Here is a 23,279-nt window from a genome sequence, read left to right as displayed (position 1 = left end):
GCAGCCACCCAGCAGTGAGGTCCTGCGTTGAGCTTCTGAGCCCCACGCTCCCTCTGCATACCAGGCATGAGCCCTAGAGGAGTAGAGGCATTGAGCTCATGGACTTCAGCCAGTGTGATTGAGACAGGGTGAGCGTGCAGTGGTTGCTACCTCAACCATCAGGGTGTGAATCAATTGACGCGACTTCAGTCCCCCAGACAGAATGAGCTGAGCCACAGCCAGACAGGTACAGTTGCTGTTTATTGAGACACATCAGAAGCACAGACAGGCTACGGAGATGTGGGAGGGCTCAGGGAAGGGATGGGTCTGGTCTGGTGGGAGATTGAAAAGGTTGGAGAGTCTTCGGGGACCACTTCCAACTTCCCCCTCTCCTTACCCAGCCTGTACTGGACCCAGAGCAGATGGGCAGAGGCTGTGAGGGAAGCCAAGGTGGCCTGAAACATCCAGCCTTCTCCCAATAGCCAGAAGGTCATCCTCAAATCATCCACACACATCGCCCAAGCAGGTGACTGTAAGCTCCCTTCCCATCCCATCCCACAACCAAGGAGAAAACCTGGGTAGATTCGCACCCTTCGCCAAACGCAAATTGTGTGCAAAGAGTGTGATATGAAACACCCTGAATCTGCGGTCCCTGGGGCTACTTGTAAGAAGGTGGGTGGGGAGGGCAGCAGAAGTGGGTGAGCGGGACAGGGAGAGGACTACAGGGGCCCCAGCTAGCAAGACTCAGTGTCTAGTACCTTTGGCTGGATGTTTTCACTGTGGTGGTCTTTCGAAGGATGGAGGTCCCCCCAGAGACAGGCCCTCCCTTGACAGTGCTGTAGCTCACATTGGTGTTGAATCCACCCTTGCTGGCTCCACCACTGCCCCCCAGGGAGATGCCACCCCCAAAGCCAGCCGAGCCACCTCCGTAAACAGTGGTGGAGTTGCCAGTCACAGCTGCAAGGAAAAGGGTCGGGGTCAGGCAGGGCAACCGTGCCAGGAAAGACTAGGGGAGGGGCAGAAATCAGGCAGCAGAATCATGGGAACTGGGTAGGGAAGCCCAACCAGGAAGCTCACTCTGTGGGACCCTGTGTACTTGTCCCAGAGGCTCAATGGAGGGAGTACACTTTAGGGCAAGTACAGGTTAGATGAACAGAGCACAGCTCTGGGGCCAGGCCAGGGGTGGGGTGGGAACTGCACAGCAAATACTCACAAATGCTGACTGCACTGGGACATTCTCCAGACATTCTAGGGGAAGCAAAAAGGCCAGGACAGGGTCAGCGATTGCAGGAGCCCAAGTGTAAACCCTTTCCCTCCCTCTCCCTTTATGCTGGACTAGCTCGGTGGCAGGGTCCAGTGACAAAAGCAGGATACATGAAGGTGTGTGTTGTGGCTGTGCCAGGAATCATGGACTTCCCACCAGGGCCTGAAGCCCATGCCACAGGGAATGTAGAGCTGCCAGCCGGCCCTCTGTCCTGCTCACCCCCTTCCCTTCACCTGCTCCCCATGAGCACCATGGACAGCAGACCTGCCGGAGGCAGACAAAGCCCACTGTGAACAGCGCCCTGTTCCTGCCCACTTCTCTGCCTCCTGCTTTCCCCAAGGAGAAAGATGCCTTTTTTCCAAAGCTTCCACTGGCAATGGAATCTGGGGTTGGAAGAGGAGGTTTCCTTCTTACAGGGCTGCCAGCAGCGCTAGGATTACAGATGGCTGTGTCATCCCACATGGGCAGCAGAGACAGGAGCACAGGAGGGAGCTCTCCCTGGGGCAGATTAGAGGCCCTGCCCCGCACCGTGTCTCTACCCCTCACCAGCACCAAGCAGACTACACGGGCTCTCCCCAGCACAGGGCTGGGGGCCCTTCGCCATCAGGCAGAGGGGTCACCACCTGCTCTCCTCGCCCTCCAGCAGCTTCCTGTAGGTGGCGATCTCCACGTCCAGGGCCAGCTTGACATTCATAAGGGCCTGGTAGTCACGCAGCAGCCGGGCCAGGTCCTCCTTAGCCTGGTGCAGGGCTGTGTCCAGATCCCCAAGCTTCTTCTTAGCATCCTTGAGCGCAAGTTCTCCTCTCTCCTCTGCTTCCCCGATGGCTGCCTGCAGCTGCTGACACTACCCAAGGGAGAAAGGTGTTGGGAATACCCTTGGTACTATTCATCTCTGTGCCCTCAAGCCAGGCCTCGCCATCCTCACGCCCTTGCCCAAACCAACCTGGAAAGAATGAAAGAAGAAACAAGCATACAAGAGAAGAGATACTGTTAGACAGCAGGATCAAGTAGCAGCACTAGGGAAGCCCTGAATGATGTCTAACTAGTGCTTTAGAAGAATGTGAAAATAAATGAAACAACCTCACTATTAGCTAAATGCCTCATTCTGATCTGGAGGAGAATTCATACTTTTAGCCCTGCCCTCAATAGGATTAGTGACTTGGATCCTGGAGTCCCAGGCTCTTGCTCTAACACCCTGGAGATGGATGGGTCAGTCTCCTTAAAAGAAGTTTTCCCACCTGCTCTACTGCATATATGCTGTGTGGCCTTGAACAAGTCCCTTCCCCTCTCTGGGCCCATTTCCTCCCCTGTAAGAAGAGTACACTGATCTTGGCCCAGCATTTGAGTTGCCCCATCTGTCAGAAAAGGAGCAGCCCTTGACCCTCTGGATGACAATGAGAAGGCCCTGCAGCACTGCCAACACCCAGGACTGAGCCCAGGGCCCCCAGATAAAGACTCACCTGCTTCTTGGCTGCGTCCACCTCACTCTGCAGCCTCTGGATAGTGCGGGTGAGCTCAGAAATCTCATTCTTGGTGTCCCGAAGGTTGTCTCCATGCTTCCCAGCTGTCACCTGAAGCTCCTCGTACTAGAGGCCAAAGAAATGGCAGTGAGTAGCAGAGATCCCCAGTCCACATGAGTAACTACTGGTCCCAGAGCCTGTCCTCCCTGATGGAGGCTCCTATGGAGACTGAGAGGCTCTGGTCCTCAGGAGTCCTAGGGTCTGCCTGGCCCAGGCTTCTCCCAGTAGAGAAGGTCTGAGTCCAATTCCAGCCCTTGCACCTGAACCAGCCATTTTCTCACCTTGGTCTGGTACCAAGCCTCAGCTTCAGCCCGGCTTCTCTGGGCAATCAGCTCATACTGGGCCTTGACCTCAGCAATGACGCTGTCCAAGTCCAGGCTGCGGTTGTTGTCCATGGACAGGATGACATTAGTGTCAGACACATGGGTCTGAACCTGGCTCCGCTCCTGAAGAAATAGAAACAGCTGCTACCAGAACCCCAAACCCAGGCCCAGGCAAGCAGCAGGGGACAGAGGACAGGGCCCCCAGATGGCATCTCAGGCTCAACCTTAGAGGGAAGCCACAACTTAAGAGGAGCTTTCATCTCCCCAGCTGTGAGATGGGCTCCCATCTCTACAGACTTTGTTTGCTTCTTTGGATCTGCAGGCCTCTGAGAGATCACAGATGGAAGGGACGTGTGCTTCCTGACCTGTGCTGGTGCCTGGCACTGAGCACATTCATGGCTCTTTCAATCCTCAGATCATGGTGAGATAGCGGGCCCACAGCTGGCCTGTAATTCACCTTAGGGGATGTGGGAGCAGCCAGTGCCAACCAGCTAGCTACCTGTAACCCACACACAGTGGTCCTGCCCACAGGCATGTGACACTGAGCCAGTCTTCCCTGCAACAACTGGCAAGTGAGGAGAGAGGCTCAGAAGAGAAGTGACACATCCTGAAGCACCAGACACAAGGCGGGGTCCAGACCGGAACCAGCCAGTTGAGAGACAAAGCCCAGCAGGTTTCTGGGATCACTGCTAGTGTGTGATAGTCTTGGGCCTTTCCTGAGTGTCTAGGGCCACTGCTTTTACATGCAAGCTGGAGCACAGACCTCAGGAAAATCAGCCCAGAATTTTTTAAGAAAAGGGGGCAAGATGCCATGACAGCACAGAAGACAGCAGAGAGTCAAGAGCCTGTGTTCTGATCACTGGGACATAACTACATTGGCTCTCAGTGGCTCTGCTTCCATGTCTCCAGTGGTCCCTCCTAGGCCACCACCAAAGTGCCCTTCACTCCACCCTGACCAATCACCCACTGACTAAGTCTTCCTCTGAGGCTCCCTGATGGGCAATCCTCCCTCTAAGAGTCAATACCTTCTATGTTCTGGCCTCACCTCACATGGCAGCTCAGGGTATTATATTTGAAAGAGAGAGGATAACAACCATCTTTATTCACTGAGTATTCACTATGTAGTTCATGCACTGGGCTAGACAGTTAACAGGCACTAACTCATCGCATGCCCTTTTTCCAGTCACCTGGAGATCAAGTGACTTGCCCCAAGTCACAGACCAATAAGAAGGAGACCAGTTTCAAACCTCGGGAGTCTGACCGCAGAACCTGCCGTGACAAGGACTAAAATAGAGATAGATTTTAAAAAGATAGAAGATGATAGACAGACAGACAGATAGATTCTTGCATTCTGCTTCAAAATCTCAACTACCCAAATACAGGAAGCTGGTGGAAAGTGAATGTATGCCTCCCTTGAAAGCACTTCTGTGAGAAAATCCAGGGGTTGACTTAGGAGTTAATGTGATGAGATGGGGATGTTTCTAAAGCAAATACATAAACTAGTGCAGCATGAGGCTGCACAAATACATGGCTGTTCTCTCTTCCTGCTCCTCTATTTTCTAAAACCTTCCCTAGGAACCCTGTTTCCTGAACTTCCTCACAAGCCACAGGTTTTTGTTCCTTAATCATCCTGCACTCGAAAAGGCTGTCAGATGAAACACATATGCCCAGCCAGGCACAGTGGTACACAACTGTAATCCCAGCACTTCGAAGGCTGAAGCAAGAAGACTGCAAGTTCAAGGGCAGCCTGGACTGCATAGAGAAACCCCGTCTCAGAAAAGAAAGCGACTTCCCTCAAAGACAATGAGCCCCCTGCCGCTAGACGCATTGCAGTCCAGTCTGCATGACCACCTGCCAGGGATCTCATAGAAAGGGTTCATACACTGGGAAAGTGACCTTGAGCCTTGAAGTCCTTGCCAGTTCTGGGACCAATGATTCTCTGATCAGTTCATGTGAAGTTCAACCCTGCCATCTCCTCCATTACCAAAGGGGCAGCAAGACAGAAGAGTGGCTAGAGGCCAGGTCTGGAGTTCAAGAACAGAGTTTGAATTCTGACATCACCTCTGTGACCATGAGAGAGCTACTCTGAGCCTGAGTGCCCTTGCCTATAAAGTGGAGAACATAAGAGTACCTACACTGTGGAATTGCTGAAGGAATTATACAAGGGTTGGCCTAGTGCTTGGCCCACCAAAAGCACTTAATACATGGAAAGCAGCATTACTTAAAAAGGTTAAGGTCTCATCCTTTACCAGTTGGGTTGCACTGATGAACTCAGGTCAGACTTCCGTGGAGAACCAGAAGTGCTGGATGCAAATGCATGTAAATTACCCCCATCCACTCTCCATCTCACCGTTTCATAGAGCTGCTGCAGGAAGTCAACCTCCTGCACCAAGGCATCCACTTTGCCATGCAGATCCATTTTGCCCATGTACGCAGCATCCACATCCTGGCGATAAGGGAGAGAGGCAGATGTTCAGCCCTCCGGGGTCTCACCTCTTTCCCAGTCAGCTCGGCACCCTAGTGGCCAAAAGACCATCTTTCCTGATCCCCAGCATCCTGCTCACCTTCTTGAGCACCACGAACTCATTCTCCAGAGCAGTGCGCTTGTTGATTTCATCTTCATACCTGGTACACAGGAAAGGCTCAGGCCGGGCTCAGCCCCATTCTGCCTTTCAGGCATTGGGCTCACTCAGCTTTAAGGAAGCCCAGAAGGGAACCCAATTGCCCAAGGACACTTTTGGGAAACAGTTCTTCAATGCAGCCAACCAGTAAAAAACTTGGGGTACTGCCTTTATGTAAATATTCTTTCTTCCCACCCCCATTTGAGGAAAGAGGCACAGAATTTGTGCAACAAATAAATTGCACAATAGCAGTCAAGGGCAGCTATGACTTTTGATCAGAGCCCTTAGGAATCTCCACAGGAGCAAGAGAAGATGTGCCAACAGTCGCTAACCTTTGCATTCACTTACAACAACAAGCTTTCCCTTAAAACAACCACTCCTCCCTGCCCACTTCTGCTAAGACTGCGAGGTGTAGAAACCACCAGATTGGAGTTAAGGGAAAAGCTATAAAAATTGTAACTTAAATTTTTAAATATACATACATATATATCCACCAAGCACAATATGTGAGCCTTACTTGGAAGCTTGACTCATACTGTATTTTTTAAATGTATGACATTTATGGACAATTGAAAATTTTAAATCAGCTGGATATTTGATGATATTGAAGAATTACTGTTTTAAAAGTTTAGATATGGTTATAGCTTTGTGTTTATGTCTTATTAAGTCAGATTAACTATGTGAATATATCTAGAAAAAGATTTGTGAATCAAATGACATACTAGCATTTGCTTCAAGACAACAATAAGGAAGGCGGGGGAGAGATCCAACAAGACTGGCTGTGTGTCAATAATTATTAAAGAGGATGTGAGAATGTGGAGGCTTAGTATTCTCTTCGCACTGCCTTATAAAAAAGACTTAATTTCAAGTAACAATACACAACATGCCAGTTCTCCAAGCAGCAGCTGGCCCTGGCCCTGAGCACCGGAGGGAACCAGTCCTGGCTGTGCAGCCCTGAGGTGGGTCCCAGGACCTGAGAACAAGGCAGCTCTCCTCACTTGTTCTTGAAGTCCTCGAGGCCATCTTGCACGTTCCTCAGCTCCGCATCCAGCCTCCCCCGCTCACCCAGCAGGCTGTCCAATTTCCTCCGCAAGTTGCTCAGGTAGGCCTCAAAGAGAGGCTCAGGGTTGTTCCTGGTGACCCCCATGTTCTGTCCCTGCTCCTGCAGCAATGCCCACTTGGTCTCCAGCACCTTGTTCTGCTGCTCCAGGAACCGCACCTGAGCCAGAGAAAGAAGGGCCGGCAGGCAGGTGTCATTTTGGGCCACAGAGGGGCCAAGGGCAAGGCTCACCACCACCCCAGGCCAGCCTGACAAGAGCAGTGCAGCATCACCTACACTTTACTAGGGAACAGGCTCCACTGAAAGGACAAAAAGGACTCTGAAGACAGTATTCATAAGAGCCCGGGCTCAGTGGGTTTTGGAGACCCTTCTGGGTCTCCCCTTCTCACTTGTCCTCGGTAAACTGGACCAGTCAGAGTTTCTGAACTCTAATTCTGCATCAAAATCAACTGCTAAAACTGTTGATGATACATAAAGAGAGAACGAGAAAGAAAAAATGTGACAATGTTTTAAAATGCCCAATCTGAAAGAATATACCAGACTATGTTGTACAATTCTTGCAACTTTAAATTCTACATTTTTCAAATCTAAAAAATTTTTAAATCACTTTTGCCCAGACCCTTCTATAGACTCAGAAGGAGGCACGTGCACGTGCACGTGCACACACGCACGCAACAGTTCTCTGCCCAGCCAGTGTTTTGAGACACCAGACACAAAGCTCTCACACCCCCAGATCCCAGGCTGTGATTCTGCAAGGCTGAGAGAAGATTTTGCTCTTCTGACCTCTGAGACAGTCCCACAGAAGAACCAAAAGTCACCAGGGGAGAAGGTGAGGAGATGGGCAGGGCAGCTTTCTTCACCCTCTGCCATCCAATCTCCCCAGTGCCACCTCCACAGCACCCCAGCCTACGCTGACGTTGCCCAGATCTCCAAGCAGCAGGTGCATCTCTAAGTGCCAAAAATCACGGCATCCAGAGCTGAGCTCCCAGTTCCACTCTGCCTTCAAGGACTTGTATGAGCCTGGACAAATAACTTGGCCCCTCTCAACCTCAATTTTCTCATCCTAAAATGGGCCTAATATTATATATTCTGACTCCTCATGGAACTCCAGTATCACCTGAGAAAGGGGCTATGAATGTTCTTTCTAAAAGCACGAATCCCGGAACTAAGGTACGACTGTCCACTAGCTCTTCCCCATTATCTACCTTGGCTGAGGGCCAAGGTAGATAATGCCAGAAAAAGGACCAAGACATGGCAGAAAGCAATATAAGAATCACCTCAGTTGGTCTGGAGCCAAATAAAGGATTCAGAACACTCTCAGCCTTCAACAGGTCAAACCCTATGGAGAACAGCGACCAATCTCTTCATTGTCCATCACAAACAGCATCTTAGCTTGAACATGGACCCGGGAAAGGGGAAACAATGGGAACTTCTCTGGGACCCCCACCCCACTTGTGTTCTGATCACATCAACCCTTAGACCTCCACCTATCCTGAGAGAACAGGGCCAGACAGAGCCCAACCTGCAGCCTTGAAGAATGTTGGACTCCTGAGCCAGAATTCTCCCAGCTATAAAATGATAAAAAGTGGTAAGGGCTACCACACTCAGAGGAGTAACAGGAAAAATCCATCTTTAACTGTAAGATAAGGCTACTGCATAACCATATTACTTATGACAATAGGAAAGACTCCACCACGGACATGACCAGTAGGCCTCATGGGTAGATGGAGATTCACCTGTATTCACAGCAAAGACCAAGAAGATGGTCCAGGTCATCCACATCTCAGGCTCCGTGCTCAGGCTGACATAGATCAGTCATTCCACCAGCCCCACTCTGTGCACGTCAGCTAGAACATCCCCTTCCTGGCCCACCTCCCTCAGAGACTCCAGGCCTCCACTCCCACCCCAGCCCACCTTGTCAATGAAGGAGGCAAACTTGTTGTTGAGGGTCTTGATCTGCTCCCGCTCCTGGGTGCGCACTCGTTGAATCTCTGGGTCTATCTCCACGTTGAGAGGAGTCAGCAGACTCTGGTTGATGGTGACCTCCTGGATCCCACCAGGAGGACAGACAGGCCCAAATGTCTGCCTGCCAGCACCCAGGCTTCCGTAGGCCCCACTGCTGTGGCCAAAGCCTCCCAGAGCCCGGCCTGAGGAGGCCACACTGACTGAGATGCTCTTGCTGCCCCCCAAATTATAGAGGCTCCGGCTGCCAAAGCTTCCCGTGCTGGGGCCACAGCGGACCCCACCACCACTGCCACTGCTCCGGGACATTGTCACAGAGCTGAAGCTGGTGTGGGTCCGAGAGCCGCCCCCTCCACTGGCCGAATTGGAGCTGAAGCCTCCTTTGGTGGCGTAGGTTTGCCGAGATCTGGAGGACCTCATGGCTGTCGGGGCACGAGAGCAGACTGAGAGTAAGAGAGAGTGCAGTGAGGTGCTGAGCCTCTAATGACCTTTTTATCTTTTCCTATCTGGGCTGGCCCCTGGGCTCTGAAATACACACCCCTGCCCCATCACCCCAGGGAGGAGGGAGGGGAGGGCCCCTCCCAGCCATCACCTGTGCTCTGGAGCTGGGGTTGAGCCTACACTGTTTAGGGCAGGATGCCACCTTCTCCCCTCAGGCTCTCATCACTTGAAACAGGATGATACAGCCTCCCACAGCCACCTCCACCACCCAGTGGCTGATTTGGTCTCCTCCCACCCAGCTCTGATGGCTGCCATCAGTGGAGCTCTGTTCTGTGAGGTTTGTCCCAGGGCCCTGTTGTAAGCCAAGGCCCCAGGGCTCAAGGCTATGCAAGCGGTAGGGGAGGGAGTGTTGGGCAATGGGCTGCTGGAGAGACAACCCAGGCTTGCCTTAGTCCCAGGCCTCCAGCCCACAGCCTGTCGCCTCCTGACAGGGCCAGGGTTGGAACACAGGTGATAGGATGGGCATGGGGACAGTCCATTCTTTCATCATGCACTGGCCAGTGTCTGCTGGGTGAAGACCCTGTGGGACAAAAATGGACTAAAGGACAGAAAGAGAGCCCTTGTCCAAGCAAGGAGTCTGGGCCCATGATGAGAGGGTAGGAAGGCCTACTGGGAACTGGGACCACAGCTCATTTTCTCCTGGGCGCTGAAGGGAAGCACAGGGAGCATCAGTCATCAGCTGAGACCCCAACCTTCTGCCCTGTGATGGAGTCTTGCCAGAAGGACTGCCACTTTGTTGACAGCCAAGGGTGAGTAGAGGATACCCCTATCCTGGAAAAGATGTACAAATCCCACAAGTACACGTTCAACAAAAGCCCCAAGAAACCCATGATGTGTCCCATCACTCCCCTCGTCCCCTGCCCACTAGGTGCCCAAATACTTGATTCAGAGGGGCCAAAGTCTTCCTTGCATCACTTGCCCCCTGTCCCCTGCCCACCTCAGGTGGCTGGGACTAAATACAGCCATGGCAAAAACAGAAACTACAAAGGTAGGGCTCCAGATGACTGGGAGGTGACCTACAGTCTGGCCCGTCTTGCTCCCTTCAGCTTTCAGTAGGAGAATGGCCCCGGAGAGGACAGACTAGCCTCAGGGAAGGAGCAGGGACCCACTTGCTGTACCCCCATATACCCCATCAGGCTGGATCTGGGATGTCAGCCAGTTTGTCTCCCCCAGATCCCAACACAGAGGCATGGGACCCCGACAGAGGCAGCACCTTCCATCAGCCCAGGGAAGGCAAACAGAGAAAGAACCCCCTCCCATTCCTGAAGAGGCTCTGAGATCTTTTCCTAGGCCCAGCGGGAAGCTGTAAGTGGCTTCCAATTGCTTGAAGAAGCTGAAATTGACTCCCTCAAGGGATGGGTTAAGGTGCACTCAGAGAATTAGTCCTTCAGTGCCCAACAGGTTGTCCTCCCTGCTCTGAGTTAGAGTACCAAGCAGTTTGGGAAGATGGGCTCAGAGATGAATCCTCACTGAGCTATGTGTCCTTAGGCAACTCTCAACCTAGATGGGTCTCAACTCTTCTGCCTAGCAAGCTCAAGGACCCGAGTTCGATCCCTGGTACCCAAAAAAAAAAAAAAATCAACTCTTCTGACTATAAGAACAGCCCACCACAAAAGTCTTTTGAAAACACGATACCTGAGGTCCTGGACTGAGCCATCTCTCCCTACCAACCTTTGTCTCCTCTCCCCAGGCTAGGACCACTTTCTCACCCTCCCTTATCTTTTCATGGGGAGGGGTGTGGGAGGGAGACATCTGAGTGGGACCTTAGTCTCCGGGGTGTGCTGTGGATCCCTGGGCAAGAGAGTGATGTCAGGCCTCTGAGTCACCAGGCAGCTGGGGTGGTGGGAGTGGGAACTGGGCTGTAAACACAAATACACCCCACCCCAGACACTCATTCACATATTCACACACACAACTCATTCACATATTCACCAAGCACACTGACAGGATTTGTGCTGGGGGCTTATGACAGGCACACAGCAACTCAGGGTCACTCTCTGGAGCACCCTGTTGCTGCTCAGAGACAACCTCCCTCCCACCCAGGTGGACCACTCCCCAGCTCAACCCTGACAGGGCTACGGTGGCCTCTCAACCTCCTCCAGCCCTTTCTCTCCACTCTGTTCTCAGACACTCAAGCTCAGACCCTCTTTCTGCAGCTCCTTAATGGGAAATAGTCATAAACTCAGAACTTTGACAGGCTGGGGCAGAAGGATCACAAGCTCAATCCTGGCCTGGGAAACTTAGCAAAACTCTGTCTCAAAATGAAAATAAAAGGATCTGGGTGTGTAGCTCAGTGGTAAAACACCCCTGGGTTTGATCTCCAGCACCAAAAACAGAGCGGGGAGCACTCAGACTTTTTAAATTAGTAGAGTTTATTTAAGCAGTTATAAACAGAACAGAACAAAGTAAAACATTAAATGATTTTGCAACTCAGACACCCCTCAGAACTAAACCAGGTTTAGAGGACTCCAATCAATTACACAATCTGACACCATTTATGGGAAAAGGAAGTGCACTGTAGAGACAACTTCATCAGTTAACTGGTTACAGAGCCTCTTATGATCACCTAGTGCTCATCTACTATAGTTGCATGGAGTTAGTTTGGTCTTTTGGATCAATGGCCACCCACAAATACTACGTAAGAAGCCCAAGGAGGAGTGCTTTCCTCCCCTCTAGGCCTCCATGGTGAGGGAGAGCTGCCACGTGCTGCTGCTTGGCACCAAGAGGCCCAGGTCTGGAGACTGTCACTTGCCTGGAGTCCCTTGCAGCTAGCAGTACACAAGAGCAGAGGGCATTGAATCCTGTCTCCACCACAGCCAAAAGAATGGAGCAAAGCAGCTGAAAACAACTGAGCCCCTAACCTGGCTAGCCTGAGAATGTGGGCCAGCATGGGTACTGAGCAATAGGGAAGTCATGGGGTGAGGAGCCCCAAAGAGAAGTAGAACTTTCTAATCTAAGAATCCTTATTGTTAGTAGGCATTTATTGTCTCAGAGTGGCCTAAGCATCTGTCATGCAATAACACGTTTCTCCTCCACACTGGCTATGCTCCACCAGCCCACCCCAGAGCTCTGTTCCACCCTCCTCTCACCCTGTGGGCTGCCCCCTTGCCCTCTGCTTCCAATCGGGTTGACCACAAAGAGACGCAGGCTGAAGATTAGAGCAGGAGAGAGGTTGAGGATTCTTCCCTGATTCTTCTCTACAGAATTACAGCTCCAGCAGGGGCTCCCTCTTCCACAGCTCCAGAAACTCCATTAACCATTCAGTCTACTTCTCTTGTCTCTTCAGCTCTACATGGGATGGCCCATTTGTCCTGATAGTCTCAAGACTGTTCTTGTTTTAGCACTGAAAGTCCTCTTGGTCTTGGACAAATGGTACACTGACCGCTCAAGGGCTGGTCCTCTGTTGTTGGTCTCTGAGCTCCAGTTCCTTTATCAAGCCCACACACACATTTACAGTAATCCTTTCATTAAAGTCAATTTAGCTTTCTTGGGCCCTCACTTCCAGGATGACGAAGAAAACAAGTAACAATGGCCATGCCAAAAGGAGCCAGGGCCACACACAATTCACTGCATAAATCAGCACATTCCCCAAGACAAGGCCATTAAGAAGTTCATCATTTTAAATATGGCAGATGCCACAGCCATCAGGGACATTCTTCAATCAAATGTCCATGACGTCTGTGTGCTTCCTGAACTGTGAGTGCAGCTGCCTTGCTGCCCAAGTTGTTCATTCACAGCAGAATGCTCAGGAATGGATCCAGTAAAGCCTCTAAGGGCCAAACAACTCTGTTCCAATGCAGTCCCGAAGGTGCCACCTGCAGCCCCCACCAGAGCCTGTGTAAGAAGCCGAGTCCTTCAACACTGAAGAAAGACCATCAGTGCTTTACTGGAAAAAAGAAGACAGAACATATCCTCTTTTTTAAAAAATCAATTTAATTGAGCTATCTCAGGTGAATTTATTTCCTCTGGGGATGCTGACTGGTACAGTCCCACACAACCCTGTGAGGCAGATATTGTTATAAATCTCTACTGTAGAGAAGGCCCTAAGAGTGGGGAGGTTAAGTCACTTGATCAAAGACATACCACTGGGAAATGGCAGGGCTGGGATTCAAGCCCAAGGGTTCCAGCTGGAGGTTCCCATTCTCAGCCACTCACGTCTCCTTTGCACAAGGCTGAAACCCTTCTTCTTGGATCACTGATGGAGAGACCTGTGGATCTGAGAAAAGGGCTGCCTCCCCGCTAAAGCAGGAGAGGAATGGTATGACAACCCACAGCCCAGGCTGCAGAGCTAGGGTTATGCCAGGTCCCCACCCAGGGGTGGAAAGGCGGGAGGAAAGAAGAAAAGGCAGAAGCCCACGCTGCAGTCTGGGAGGGTGGAGAAGGCTTTTCTCCCAGCCCCTCCCAACCCCGACCCTGACTCCCATGCTCCTGGCTTCCTGCAGTGCTTCCTGATAAGAGAGAAAAGGAGGGGACATTTCCAACCTGTTGTTCAGACAGGCCTGGGAATGGGATGGAAGCCAAAGGAGAATGGGGTAGGAGGACAGTTTCAGCTTCAAGGCACCAGCCGGGCTGAGATACCCTTCCTGTACACAGAAGTACCTCCCCAAAGGTCCCAGGCTAACACAGGAGCTGTTACTCCAGCCAGAATTTGACAGAGCCCAGGATGGCAACAGATGCAGCCCAATTGCCCTGGGGATGGGCAGTGTCCAGCAGATATGGAGAATCAGGAAAGATTTCCAGGAAGAGAAAAATTTAGTGCAGACAGAAGGAGGAGGAGGAGGAGGGAGAAGAGATGAAGGCTACTGTCTGCCCCAGGTCAGGACTAGAACCTGTCATAGCAGCCAGTTGACAAGTGAACAAGTCACAAGAGCCACTGAAACATCAGGAGAGACGGAGATGGGGAGCATTCAAGGAGCACGCTGGAAGAACTCCTTTGACAATCTTACTGGGATCTCAGTGAGATGCCATGGGACACACTTGGGCACCATAGATATTCCACAAACTGCCTTCTCAGGAGAGCAGGTTGAGGAGGTGCACAGCTTTTGTTTTACTGAGTGAGGTATGCAAGGTATGCAAGCTGAACTTCTGGAAAAAGGAGAAGAAACACTGCAAATTGCCATAGGGAACCTTTGTCTCTGGTCTGTGGCCTCTCCTGTAAAGGACCCATATTCAAAGGCTATTGCTTAGCATCTGTGCTAAACTGTTCACCTGCTGAGGCATTTCTATCCTGGACTGTAAGGGCCAGGTTAAGCTTTATAAATGAAAAATGATAGAGATAATAATACCAGGATTGCTGGCCTGGATAGAGCTGGCACAGGGTGTCACAGTAATAGGACTAGAAGAAGAGACAGGACACAAAAGGACCTTCCACAAATCCCCATTTCCCAGCACAGAGGATCTGAATTACTCCCAGGAGGCTAGCCTCTGGCCCAGCTGCTGAGAACTCTGAGAAAGGAGCTCTGGCTCCCATAGGTGGGATAGATGGTGCTGGAGACACCAGAAGTTGGCAGGGTGGGTGAGACATCACACGACCCTTGCCTGAGTAGCCCCAGTCCTAGCACAGAGCCTCAGTATGGTTCTCCCTGAATAGTTGTGGGAGAGGGGAAGAGGGACAGAGACAAAGAAATACCTACACAGGGAGAATGAGTGCTGTGTCACCTCATGGAGAGCTAGAGAAGCAGAGCCCCAGAGAGGGGAAAGAGGGCAGGAGGGGGCATCCCTTGGCTCCAACCCTCAGCCCTTGGTCAGTGAGTCTTGGACTTCTCCCCTCCCCCTAAAGGACAATCTCTGGGGTGAGGTGCAGTCTGTCCAAGTCAGCCAGCAGGTTTTCTAGCTCAGCCTAAAGGCGATGCAGAGGGGAGAGAATGTGGTTGGCTGGCTGGAGGATGGGGCATCATGCAGCATGACAGGAGGTGGGGGGTAGCACATGAATGAGATGCAAATCCCCAGACAGAGCAAGACCAACAGGCCCAGGTGCTCAGGACAGCAGGTGGGTGGGACTTTATTGACTTTCTCAGGATCCCCTTGGGCTGGCTTGGGAGGTGGGCAGTGATTCAGGGCTGGCTATGCAGAGCCAGAGGACAGGGTAGGAGCAGAGCTGATGGGTCCAGGAAGGAGGTGGTCACCAGGTCACTCAGTATTTGATGGATGTCTTCAGACTTGACTCCACTGTCTCCTTCAGGATGGTATGGTGGCTGGAGCTGGAGCCAGAGCTGAAGCCAGAGCCAGACACAGAGCAAGAGCCCAAAGTAGGGCCTTGACCAGAGCCCAGGGTGTTGCCAAAGCCTCCAGTCACGACACTGGAGCAGCTGGATCCAAAGCTGCCTTTCCCACCTCTGAATTCACAAGTGCCCCCTTGGTTGCCACCAGCTCCTCCAGGCACAATGGTACTGCCTCCCATTGTGGCTGCAAAAAATGCACCAGAGTCTCGGAAGTGTCCTCAGCACCCATGGGGTTCCCACTCTAAAAGTCCCCTGATACTCACAGATAGTGACCTGGCTGGTGCACTCCCCAGATATCCTGAGGGAGAAAGGACAAGAAGAAGTGAGAAAGGCTGCAAAGAATGCATCCCCAGGTGTCTAAAAAATTTGTTTTTTAGACAGGATCTAAGTTGGTAACTTGTACAGGCTGGGCTCAAACTTGCCATTCTCCTGCTTCAGCCTCCCTTCTCTAGGAGCAGCTCAGCTACCTTCTCAGCTAAATTCCCACACAGCAGAGTTGGATGCCCTTAGGGACCCACAGGAAATCTCTCACAGTCCGAATTAGCAAGGGGAGCACTCTCTGTCTTGCCATTCCTTGATACCATATCGCGCACGCCCACACACACCCATATCCCCAGGTCCATCCAAGCTGCCCCACCTGCACTCCTCGCCCTCCAGCAGCCTTCGGTACATGGCGATCTCCACGTCCAGGGACAGCTTGGTGCTCATGAGCTCCTGGTAGTCTCGAAGCAGCCTGGCCATATCCTGCTTGGCTGTTCTCAGAGCATCCTCAACCTCATCTAGCTTGCTCTTGGCATCCTTGAGGGTCAGCTCCCCACGCTGCTCAGCATCACTGATGGCAGACTGCAGGTTGGCATTCTGGAAGTGGGTAGAAATTAGGAAGAGGGTGGGTGTAATCCCAGCACAGCCTCCCAAAGCACCCACTGTGGACATACCTAGAGAGCTGGGGTGGACCCTAAACTCAAGAGCTCAAAATTATCATGGCCGCCCCACCCCAGCTCCTCACATTCATTCTAAAGGACCCTCGGCTGTTTCCTTGCCTTGCTGTAGAGAATTGAATGTGGTCCTACAAAGTTTTATGCCCACCCAGAACCTCAGAATGTGACCTTATTTGGAAGTAGAAATTTCACTATATAATTAGTTAAGGATCTCATGATGATACCATACTGCTTGTATGCTAAGACCTAAATCCAATGACTGGTATTCTTATTAGAAGAGATGAAGCCACAGAGATGACAGAGAGAAGACACTGTGTGAAGATATAAGCAGAGATTGGTAATTCAGCACTCAAACAAAGAAGTCCTGGCACCACCAGAAGCTAGGAGGAGGCAAGGCAGGATTCCCCAAGCACCTCCAGACAAAATATAACTGTGCCAAAACCTTGAGCTCAGACTCGCAGGCCCCAGAACTGTGAAAGAATAAATTTCTGTTGTTTTAAGTCACCAAGTTGACAGTAATTTGTGCAACAGCCTAGGAAACTAGCACCCCTTTCTTGGCACCTCTCCTATTTCTTCCTGCTCCCCAACTCCAAAGACACCTAAAGAACTTCCTGTCCTGCATGGGTTCTTACCCTCAAGTCTCATTTTGAAGGCCCTCATGGTCCTCTTTCAAATGTTTTGTCCCATGGTCAGAGCATATCTGCTTCAAATTTCAGTTTGAAAAATATAATCCCTGTACTTACTCTCCTGTCCACGAAGAAATTAGAGGAAAAACAGGGCCCCTGCCTGTCTGCCTCACAGCTGATTCACCTTCACATCAGATTCAGAAGAGAAGCAATTCCTCAAAGGCCCCATAAACTCCATCCCTACACCAGCACTCCATCCAAGGGAACATCATCTCCATTCTATACCTGAACAAGCTGAGACTCAGAAAGGTGACAGGCAGCAGAGCAGGGACCCACACAGCTGGTATCCAGCGCACCAGGGCCTGGCACAGGGGACCTCAGTCTGCCAGGTTTGTGTAAAAGGAAGGGGGCACTTGACCCCGAAGAGGGACTCTCACAGGAAAGGATCATGGCTCCGGGTTCGTAGCTGTGATCCCAAGCCTGGGAACCCAGTAGACCCTCATCAGGGTGGCTCTGGGCTCTGAAGACCACATGCTTCAGAAGCAACAGGTTTTGGGGACCCAGGCTTGGAGATTCTGGTTCCCCAGGCCTGGCATAAAGTCCAGGAATCTGCATCATAATGACACCTAGAGGATTCCAGACCAAGGTTTCCACTGAGAAAACAATGAGGAAGCAAACTGAGTGCTAGGCCCAGGTCTCATTCATCTCAGATCCTGCACCTCATTCCCATGGCAAGCAATGAAAGGTTTAAAATGAGGTGAACGGCCTATTCATGCTCCAAGAAACTTCCTGGAGGGCCCTATTTGTACGTAGGTGGACCACATGTGACTTGGGAATCCAGCTGCAGTGCTGGGGGATTCACCTAACTCTGTCTCTGCTTGCCACCCTCCATGGATCTCAAAGTCAATCCTTTGGGTTCAGGGAATAAGAGTGCACAGATACTTATCAAGTAGTAAGTCATGTCCTTCCCAATTGGGAATGAGCTCTCCCAGAGGAGCAGAGGATCGCCTCCTGCTCACCCCTTGTGAGATATCTACCTAAGAAAGTTCAGCCTCTACCCCGTTCTGCTCTCTAAGCACCCCTCTTCCCCATCAGGGGACCCAGAAATTCGTATTTGGCTTTATATTTCCAGTTGTTTGAAGAATAAGCATCAAAAGAAGAGAAAAGAGATAAATTAACCTTCTCCCCAGGAAGTTGAAAGCAAGATATTCACCTGGACGTGGACTACATGGTAACAAATATGACAGTTCCTCTTGGCTGGAATTTGTAGTAAGGCTCTCCCAGAAAAGCCAAAGTGAAGGCTAAAATCCACAGGAGGAAGCCAGAATTCATGCTAGAGGGAGCTTGAGGTTCTCCTCACCCCAAATGACCCAGAGCCCCAGCCAGCTATAGAGACCTTGTGCACAGAGTCGCTAGCAAGCCTGGCTAGGAAGAGAAGGCCACTGAGCTGGGGACAGCAGAAGCACAAGGCAGGGAGCAGAGGCCTTGGAAGGGCCTTGGCAACCTGACCTGGCCCTTGAGGCTGGAAATCTGACTCTGAAGCTCCTGGATCACATGCTGCAGCTGGGAGATCTGGATCTTGGTTTCCTTCATGCTATGCCCATGAAGTTGAGCTGATGACTGAAGCTCCTTGTACTGAGAGGAACACAGGGAACAACACTGGTTGAGAAGACCGCCACCTCTGACCCCAACACCATGGGAAGTGCCAAGCCCCTTTGGAGAGGCCTCCTCACACCCTCTTTTCCCAGTGTGAGTTAACTGCTTGGGACCAGGACACAGAGAATGTGCCTGCTGAAGTCCAAGCTAGCCTCCCGTGGCTCGCCTGCATAGCCTCCCTCCTGGAGAGGGGCTACGCTCCCAGCCAGCCAGGCCTGGACCTTTGGAGAGGTTCTCAGAGCTCCCCCAATGGAACCAAGGTGGGTCAGCACCCGAGGCTGTGGCCATGAAGACCCAGAAGTTTCCGGCATCAAGCCCCCGCCCCAGCCCCAGTACCTTGTTCTGGAACAGGGCCTCAGCCTCGGCTTTGCTGGTCCAAGCAATCTCCTCATACCGGGCACGGACCTCAGCGATGATGTCACTGAAGTCCAGGCAGCGGCTGTTGTCCATGGACAGCACCACAGATCTGTCGCTCCCCTGTGTCTGCAGCTGATTCCGTTCCTGCAGGGAAGACTGCCTCAGTGCCTACCACCCCCTCTCCCTCTCCCTGAGGCCCTCAGTGAGGGAAACGGGTGCTTGAATTTTTGTTCACACTCCACCAGCTGCCCACCTCATTCACACTGGATATAGCTGCCTTGCTGGGCTCAGCATCCTTGTTTAAAAATAAAGATCAGAGAGATAGTCTCTAGTGACTCTTGTCACTTGGACATTAAATCAAAAATAGCCTGCAGGGCTCTAAATCACCTGCCCTCGCCACTCCCCTGACCCCAGTCCTACTCCTCTCTCATTGCTCCTACTGCTCCAGCCCGATGGCCTCCTTGCACTGCCTCAACCATACCAGTGCTCCCAGCTGCAGGCTGCAGTCTCTGCCAGCAATCAGAGAAACCCACCCATATGTTGATTTTCCTCACCTCCCTCAAGTCTTCACTCTAATTCTACCTTCTGAGTAAGACCTATTTGGAACTGCCATCTGCCCTTCATTTCCCATTCTCCTTCCCCTGTTCTCCAGGGCATTTATCACCTTCTGACACACTGTATAATTTATTTGCTAAATCTAGTGCATATGTCCATCTCCCAGTAGAAAGCAAACTTTGTGATTTTTGTCTGATTATTTTTGTCTGATTTTTGCCTGATTATTCATTGATGCATCCCCAGTAAAGTTTTAGTGATTGTCAAAGGCCTGAAGGACCACGAATCTAGGCCACCTAAGAGGCCCGGTCAGTCTCCCCCATAGCCACAGAGAGTCCTTTGTCCACCCTGTCCCCTTCACCGCTCCTGCTTGCCCTTGGCAGATCCTCACTTCTTCATACAGTTGAGTCAAGAAGCAGAAGAATTCTTTCAGAGCCTCCAGTTTGCCTTCCAACTCCATCTTGCTCAGGAAAGTCCCATCTGCCTTCTGGGAACAGAAAGAAGCCAGGTATTCACCACTTGCTCTCCGAGAGTCCTAAGCCAGCTCCGGAGTTCTGGGTACCCACTGCTCAACTCCCACCCATCACATCTCCAGAAGGCCCTCTCCCTGCTCCAGCCCAGCCTGCATTACACCGGCCCACCCCGCCCTCCTTGGTGAAGCCCAGCCAAGTCGGTCTCACCACCCCACTCCACCCCCTCCTGCCATGACCCCTGGAGCTCCTCAGGCAGTTCCTAGCTGGGTCTTGTCTTGTGGTCCCTGTGCCTAAGTAGCTGTCCCCTTTCCCCCTGGGATGGGTGGAAAGGCAAAGTGATGGCATATCTTCCATCAGGAAGAGTTTCCACCCTTTCCCAGCCTATGACCAGGCTCGGGCATGGCGAGGGCTCGGGATCCGCGTGGAGCACGTGAACCCCCACACACACCTTCTTGAGGACACCAAACTCATTCTCCACTGTGGCATGCCTGTGGGCCTCCAGCTCACCCCTGCCAAGAGAGTCGCAAAGGATGCAGTCAGGTGCGGGACAGAGCCCCAGGCCCGGCCCCCACTTCCCTCCCTGAGAGGAGCTTCCTCAAATTTACGTGACCCAAAGCAGGACCCGTGACCACGTCCTTCTCTCCTTTCCTGACCCAGAGGTTTTGTCACATCCTAGCTATGTCCCTGGGCCACTCTTTCCACCAGTGTCCCCTATGACACTACGTCACATTCGCAGTTTCTAGGACACATTCAAATGCTGGTTCTCATTGCTACTCATAGCCACTATCTGTGCTAGGCAGCTTGGGTTTTATCAAGGAAGAGGGACATTTTTCCCAGTGTACAGTTTTGGAAACTGAAGCTGGAAGAGGGAAAAATGACTTGCCAAAGGCCACATGGCCACCTGTGCTCACAGTCTCTCTCACACAAGCCTCTGTCACCACCAGGTGACCTAGGTAAGGAGCCCTAACCCTAACCCTAACCACAGCCCAGCTGTGAATCATACCATGGGCCCAGGGACGTTCTCACTAAATTGATTTCTTTCCAACCCTGAGACCAGAGAACATTGAGTCACATTAGTCCAAAGCCTGCTAAACAGGAACTTCTCAAGAAAACCCCACTGTGGCCTTGTTTGAATAAGCCCTTCCCAGGCCTGACCAGAAACATGGCCCTTATGACTGTGGCCTGTAGGAATGGACCTCAGCCCATTGGAGAGAGGTCACTCTGCCCTTCCTCTGAGGCAGGCAGGGGGCTGTGGTCTCTTCGGCCTGCAGCAAGTGGGACTCTGAGTTGGGGAAGGGGACCCAGAGCAGGGAGTGGAGGCAATCACATGTTTCCAGGCACTGGCATGTGGGAAGCCTCAGACCTTTCTGAGCCCTCCTGGCCCCCCGGGAGAACTTTGGTTTCCTACTTGGCCTTATACTCCTCCTCCTGTTTCTGGAAAGTTGTCAGCTCGGCATCCAGAGTCCCTCGTTCTCTCTGCAGCTGCTCCAACTGCTTCCTGAGCTGGGCCAGGTGGGCCTCGAAGACAGACTCCAGGCTCTGGGGACCGTCACTCACCTCCAGCTGCTGCAGCAGGTGCCACTTGGTCTCTAGGATTTTGTTCTGCTGCTCTAGGAACCGAACCTGCAGCCAAGCAAGCATCCCTGAAGGACTCCCAGACATGGCCTCCATTAAGTCAAGCTTTGGGGACACTCCTGTCAGCACCACTGTCCCTGCCTTCCCACCCTGCCTGGAAGGGCATCTTTTGCCCTTCCATGAGAACCTGAGCACATCCAAATGACAGCCACCCTGACAGGAGGGTCTTCCCACTGCTGGCCAGAGGTTCTCTAATCCTGAGCCTCAGTCATGGAACAATAGGATCAGCATAACCAGAGACTCCATTTAGGTCTCAGGAAGACTTCCATGTTGCAGAAGTGATCGGGAGGGTAGTAGAAAGAGGTCAGACCTTCCCATTCCCAGTCCATTAAGAGCAGCTCCTCAGACGGAGGCACAGAGAGAGGGGCTAAGCTGAGTGGACCCTCACCTTGTCAATGAAGGAAGCAAACTGGTTATTGAGATTTCGGATCTCTTGGGTCTCCCGTGTCTTCACCACTTGGAACTGGGGGTCGATCTCAATCTTCAGGGGAGTCAGCAGACTCTGGTTGATGGTTACTTCTTGGATACCCCCTGTAGGGCACAAGGCAAGCCCAGGCCCACCACTCCCTTGCCCAGACCGCATCTCTAGCCTTCCCCGAGACCCCCAAGCCCTTCCTCGAGAGCCTCCTCGGCACCTCTCAAAGGAAACGAGGCTCCTACTGCTGAAGCTGCCCCTGCCACAGCCCCTTGAGAGAGCAGAACAGGCTGAACGAGTGCTGAAGCCCCTCTGGGGTTGGCACGGGGACAGAGACATGGCAGGCACAGCAGGTACACAGCAGCAGACAGATGGACGGATGGACAAGGTGTATGTGTTCCTGCCCTGGGGCCCTTGCACGAGACTTTTATCCCCTCCCAGACCTGGGCTGGGCCTTGGAGAGCAGGATGCTCTTGGCCTGACTGTGTACGGCTGACCTATTCTGACACACCTGGGGAATAGATGCCTGGCATGTGTAGAGGCCAGAGGAGGAGACCCAGGCCCAGCGCAGGGAGCCCCCAGCTGGTAGGAGAGATGAGTCTGCCTGCCCCAAAGGCGAGGAAGCAGCTGGAGCCCTGGACCACAGCAATGGGCAGTGGGGAGCCACAGCCCTGAGCCAGGATATTGAGGACCTTTCAGGGAAGGTTTCCTGGAAAAGGAGGTGGAGAAGGAGGGGAGGTTTGCTCGGAGCAGAGGAAAAGGGGGTGGGGCTCCAATGAGGCATCAGAGATGCCAGGCAGGGAAAAATGAAGCCTCAAAAGGGAAGTTCTCCCTCTAAGAGGTGGAGGAGGAAGGCTCAGTGCAGCACCTTGGACTAGGAGGACCGCAGAGGTGCTGTTACCATCATAGGCTAAGAGGTACTCCAGGATTTGGGAATGACACAGAAAAGCAGGGTGCTGAGTCCCTCTTCTCGCCCAACCCAGCAGTCACCCAGGAGGCCCCGCCCGCTTGAGGCAGGCGTCTCCATCGGGGACCAAGGGAAGCAGCACTCCTGAGCCTGCCTGTGTCCCTGCTTCTCCCACACAGCACCAGGCCCGTCTGCTGGGGCCTCAGCCGTGCACATCCAGGGTACAAATCAGAAGTACCCAGGCTCCAAAATAAATGCACATTTAGAAA

General features: G+C 52.2%; 2 protein-coding genes across 5 annotated transcripts; both read right to left on the bottom strand.

The window, feature by feature from the left end:
* Nucleotides 1-222: 222 nt before the first annotated feature.
* Nucleotides 223-9,438, bottom strand: Krt79 (keratin 79). 2 transcript variants are annotated; one of them, XM_087209743.1, is made up of 10 exons: nucleotides 8,682-9,438; nucleotides 6,706-6,926; nucleotides 5,651-5,711; nucleotides 5,437-5,532; nucleotides 3,045-3,209; nucleotides 2,704-2,829; nucleotides 1,867-2,087; nucleotides 1,193-1,227; nucleotides 738-936; nucleotides 223-412 (listed from the first exon to the last, which is right to left on the bottom strand). In XM_087209743.1, the coding sequence occupies exons 1-10, from the start codon at nucleotides 9,147-9,149 to the stop codon at nucleotides 373-375; spliced, it is 1,632 nt and encodes a 543-aa protein (XP_087065869.1). In that variant the 5' UTR covers nucleotides 9,150-9,438; the 3' UTR covers nucleotides 223-372. The 2 variants fall into 2 exon arrangements, with proteins under 2 accessions (XP_087065869.1, XP_004872756.1); XM_004872699.3 differs by having other exon boundaries at nucleotides 223-936; nucleotides 8,682-9,433.
* Nucleotides 9,439-15,168: 5,730 nt separating this feature from the next.
* Nucleotides 15,169-22,514, bottom strand: Krt78 (keratin 78). Of its 3 annotated transcripts, none has more exons than XM_004872700.3 (9): nucleotides 22,077-22,514; nucleotides 21,462-21,676; nucleotides 20,502-20,562; nucleotides 19,972-20,067; nucleotides 19,008-19,172; nucleotides 18,525-18,650; nucleotides 16,089-16,309; nucleotides 15,715-15,749; nucleotides 15,170-15,635 (listed from the first exon to the last, which is right to left on the bottom strand). In XM_004872700.3, exons 1-9 carry the CDS (start codon nucleotides 22,440-22,442, stop codon nucleotides 15,364-15,366), a joined length of 1,557 nt encoding a protein of 518 aa, XP_004872757.1. In that variant the 5' UTR covers nucleotides 22,443-22,514; the 3' UTR covers nucleotides 15,170-15,363. The 3 variants fall into 3 exon arrangements, with proteins under 3 accessions (XP_087065867.1, XP_004872757.1, XP_087065868.1); XM_087209742.1 differs by having other exon boundaries at nucleotides 15,206-15,442; nucleotides 22,077-22,503; XM_087209741.1 differs by lacking the exon at nucleotides 18,525-18,650 and having other exon boundaries at nucleotides 15,169-15,635.
* Nucleotides 22,515-23,279: the final 765 nt, after the last annotated feature.

This window comes from Heterocephalus glaber, unplaced genomic scaffold (assembly GCF_053883595.1).
Source record: "Heterocephalus glaber isolate CG9 unplaced genomic scaffold, H.glaber_assembly_v1.0 deba00001060, whole genome shotgun sequence".
In the NCBI taxonomy this organism is placed as follows: Eukaryota; Metazoa; Chordata; class Mammalia; order Rodentia; family Bathyergidae; genus Heterocephalus; species Heterocephalus glaber.
Note: the sequence above shows the minus strand (reverse complement) of the source record. Positions and strands in the feature narration are given on the sequence as shown.

What these genes read in the sequence shown, in the direction of transcription:
- Krt79 (XM_087209743.1), bottom strand. Translation starts at nt 9,149, where the DNA reads ATGAGGTCCTCCAGATCTCGGCAAACCTACGCCACCAAAGGAGGCTTC. An exon ending in AGGCTTGGTACCAGACCAAG is followed by an intron (nt 2,830 to 3,044) that starts GTGAGAAAATGG and finishes TTTGGCCTCTAG; the next exon opens with TACGAGGAGCTTCAGGTGAC. An exon ending in GTGAAAACATCCAGCCAAAG is followed by an intron (nt 413 to 737) that starts GTACTAGACACT and finishes CTTCCCTCACAG; the next exon opens with CCTCTGCCCATCTGCTCTGG.
- Krt78 (XM_004872700.3), bottom strand. Translation starts at nt 22,442, where the DNA reads ATGTCTCTGTCCCCGTGCCAACCCCAGAGGGGCTTCAGCACTCGTTCA. An exon ending in GAGGAGGAGTATAAGGCCAA is followed by an intron (nt 20,563 to 21,461) that starts GTAGGAAACCAA and finishes CTCTCTTGGCAG; the next exon opens with GGGTGAGCTGGAGGCCCACA. An exon ending in CTGGAGGGCGAGGAGTGCAG is followed by an intron (nt 15,750 to 16,088) that starts GTGGGGCAGCTT and finishes TTTCTCCCTCAG; the next exon opens with GATATCTGGGGAGTGCACCA.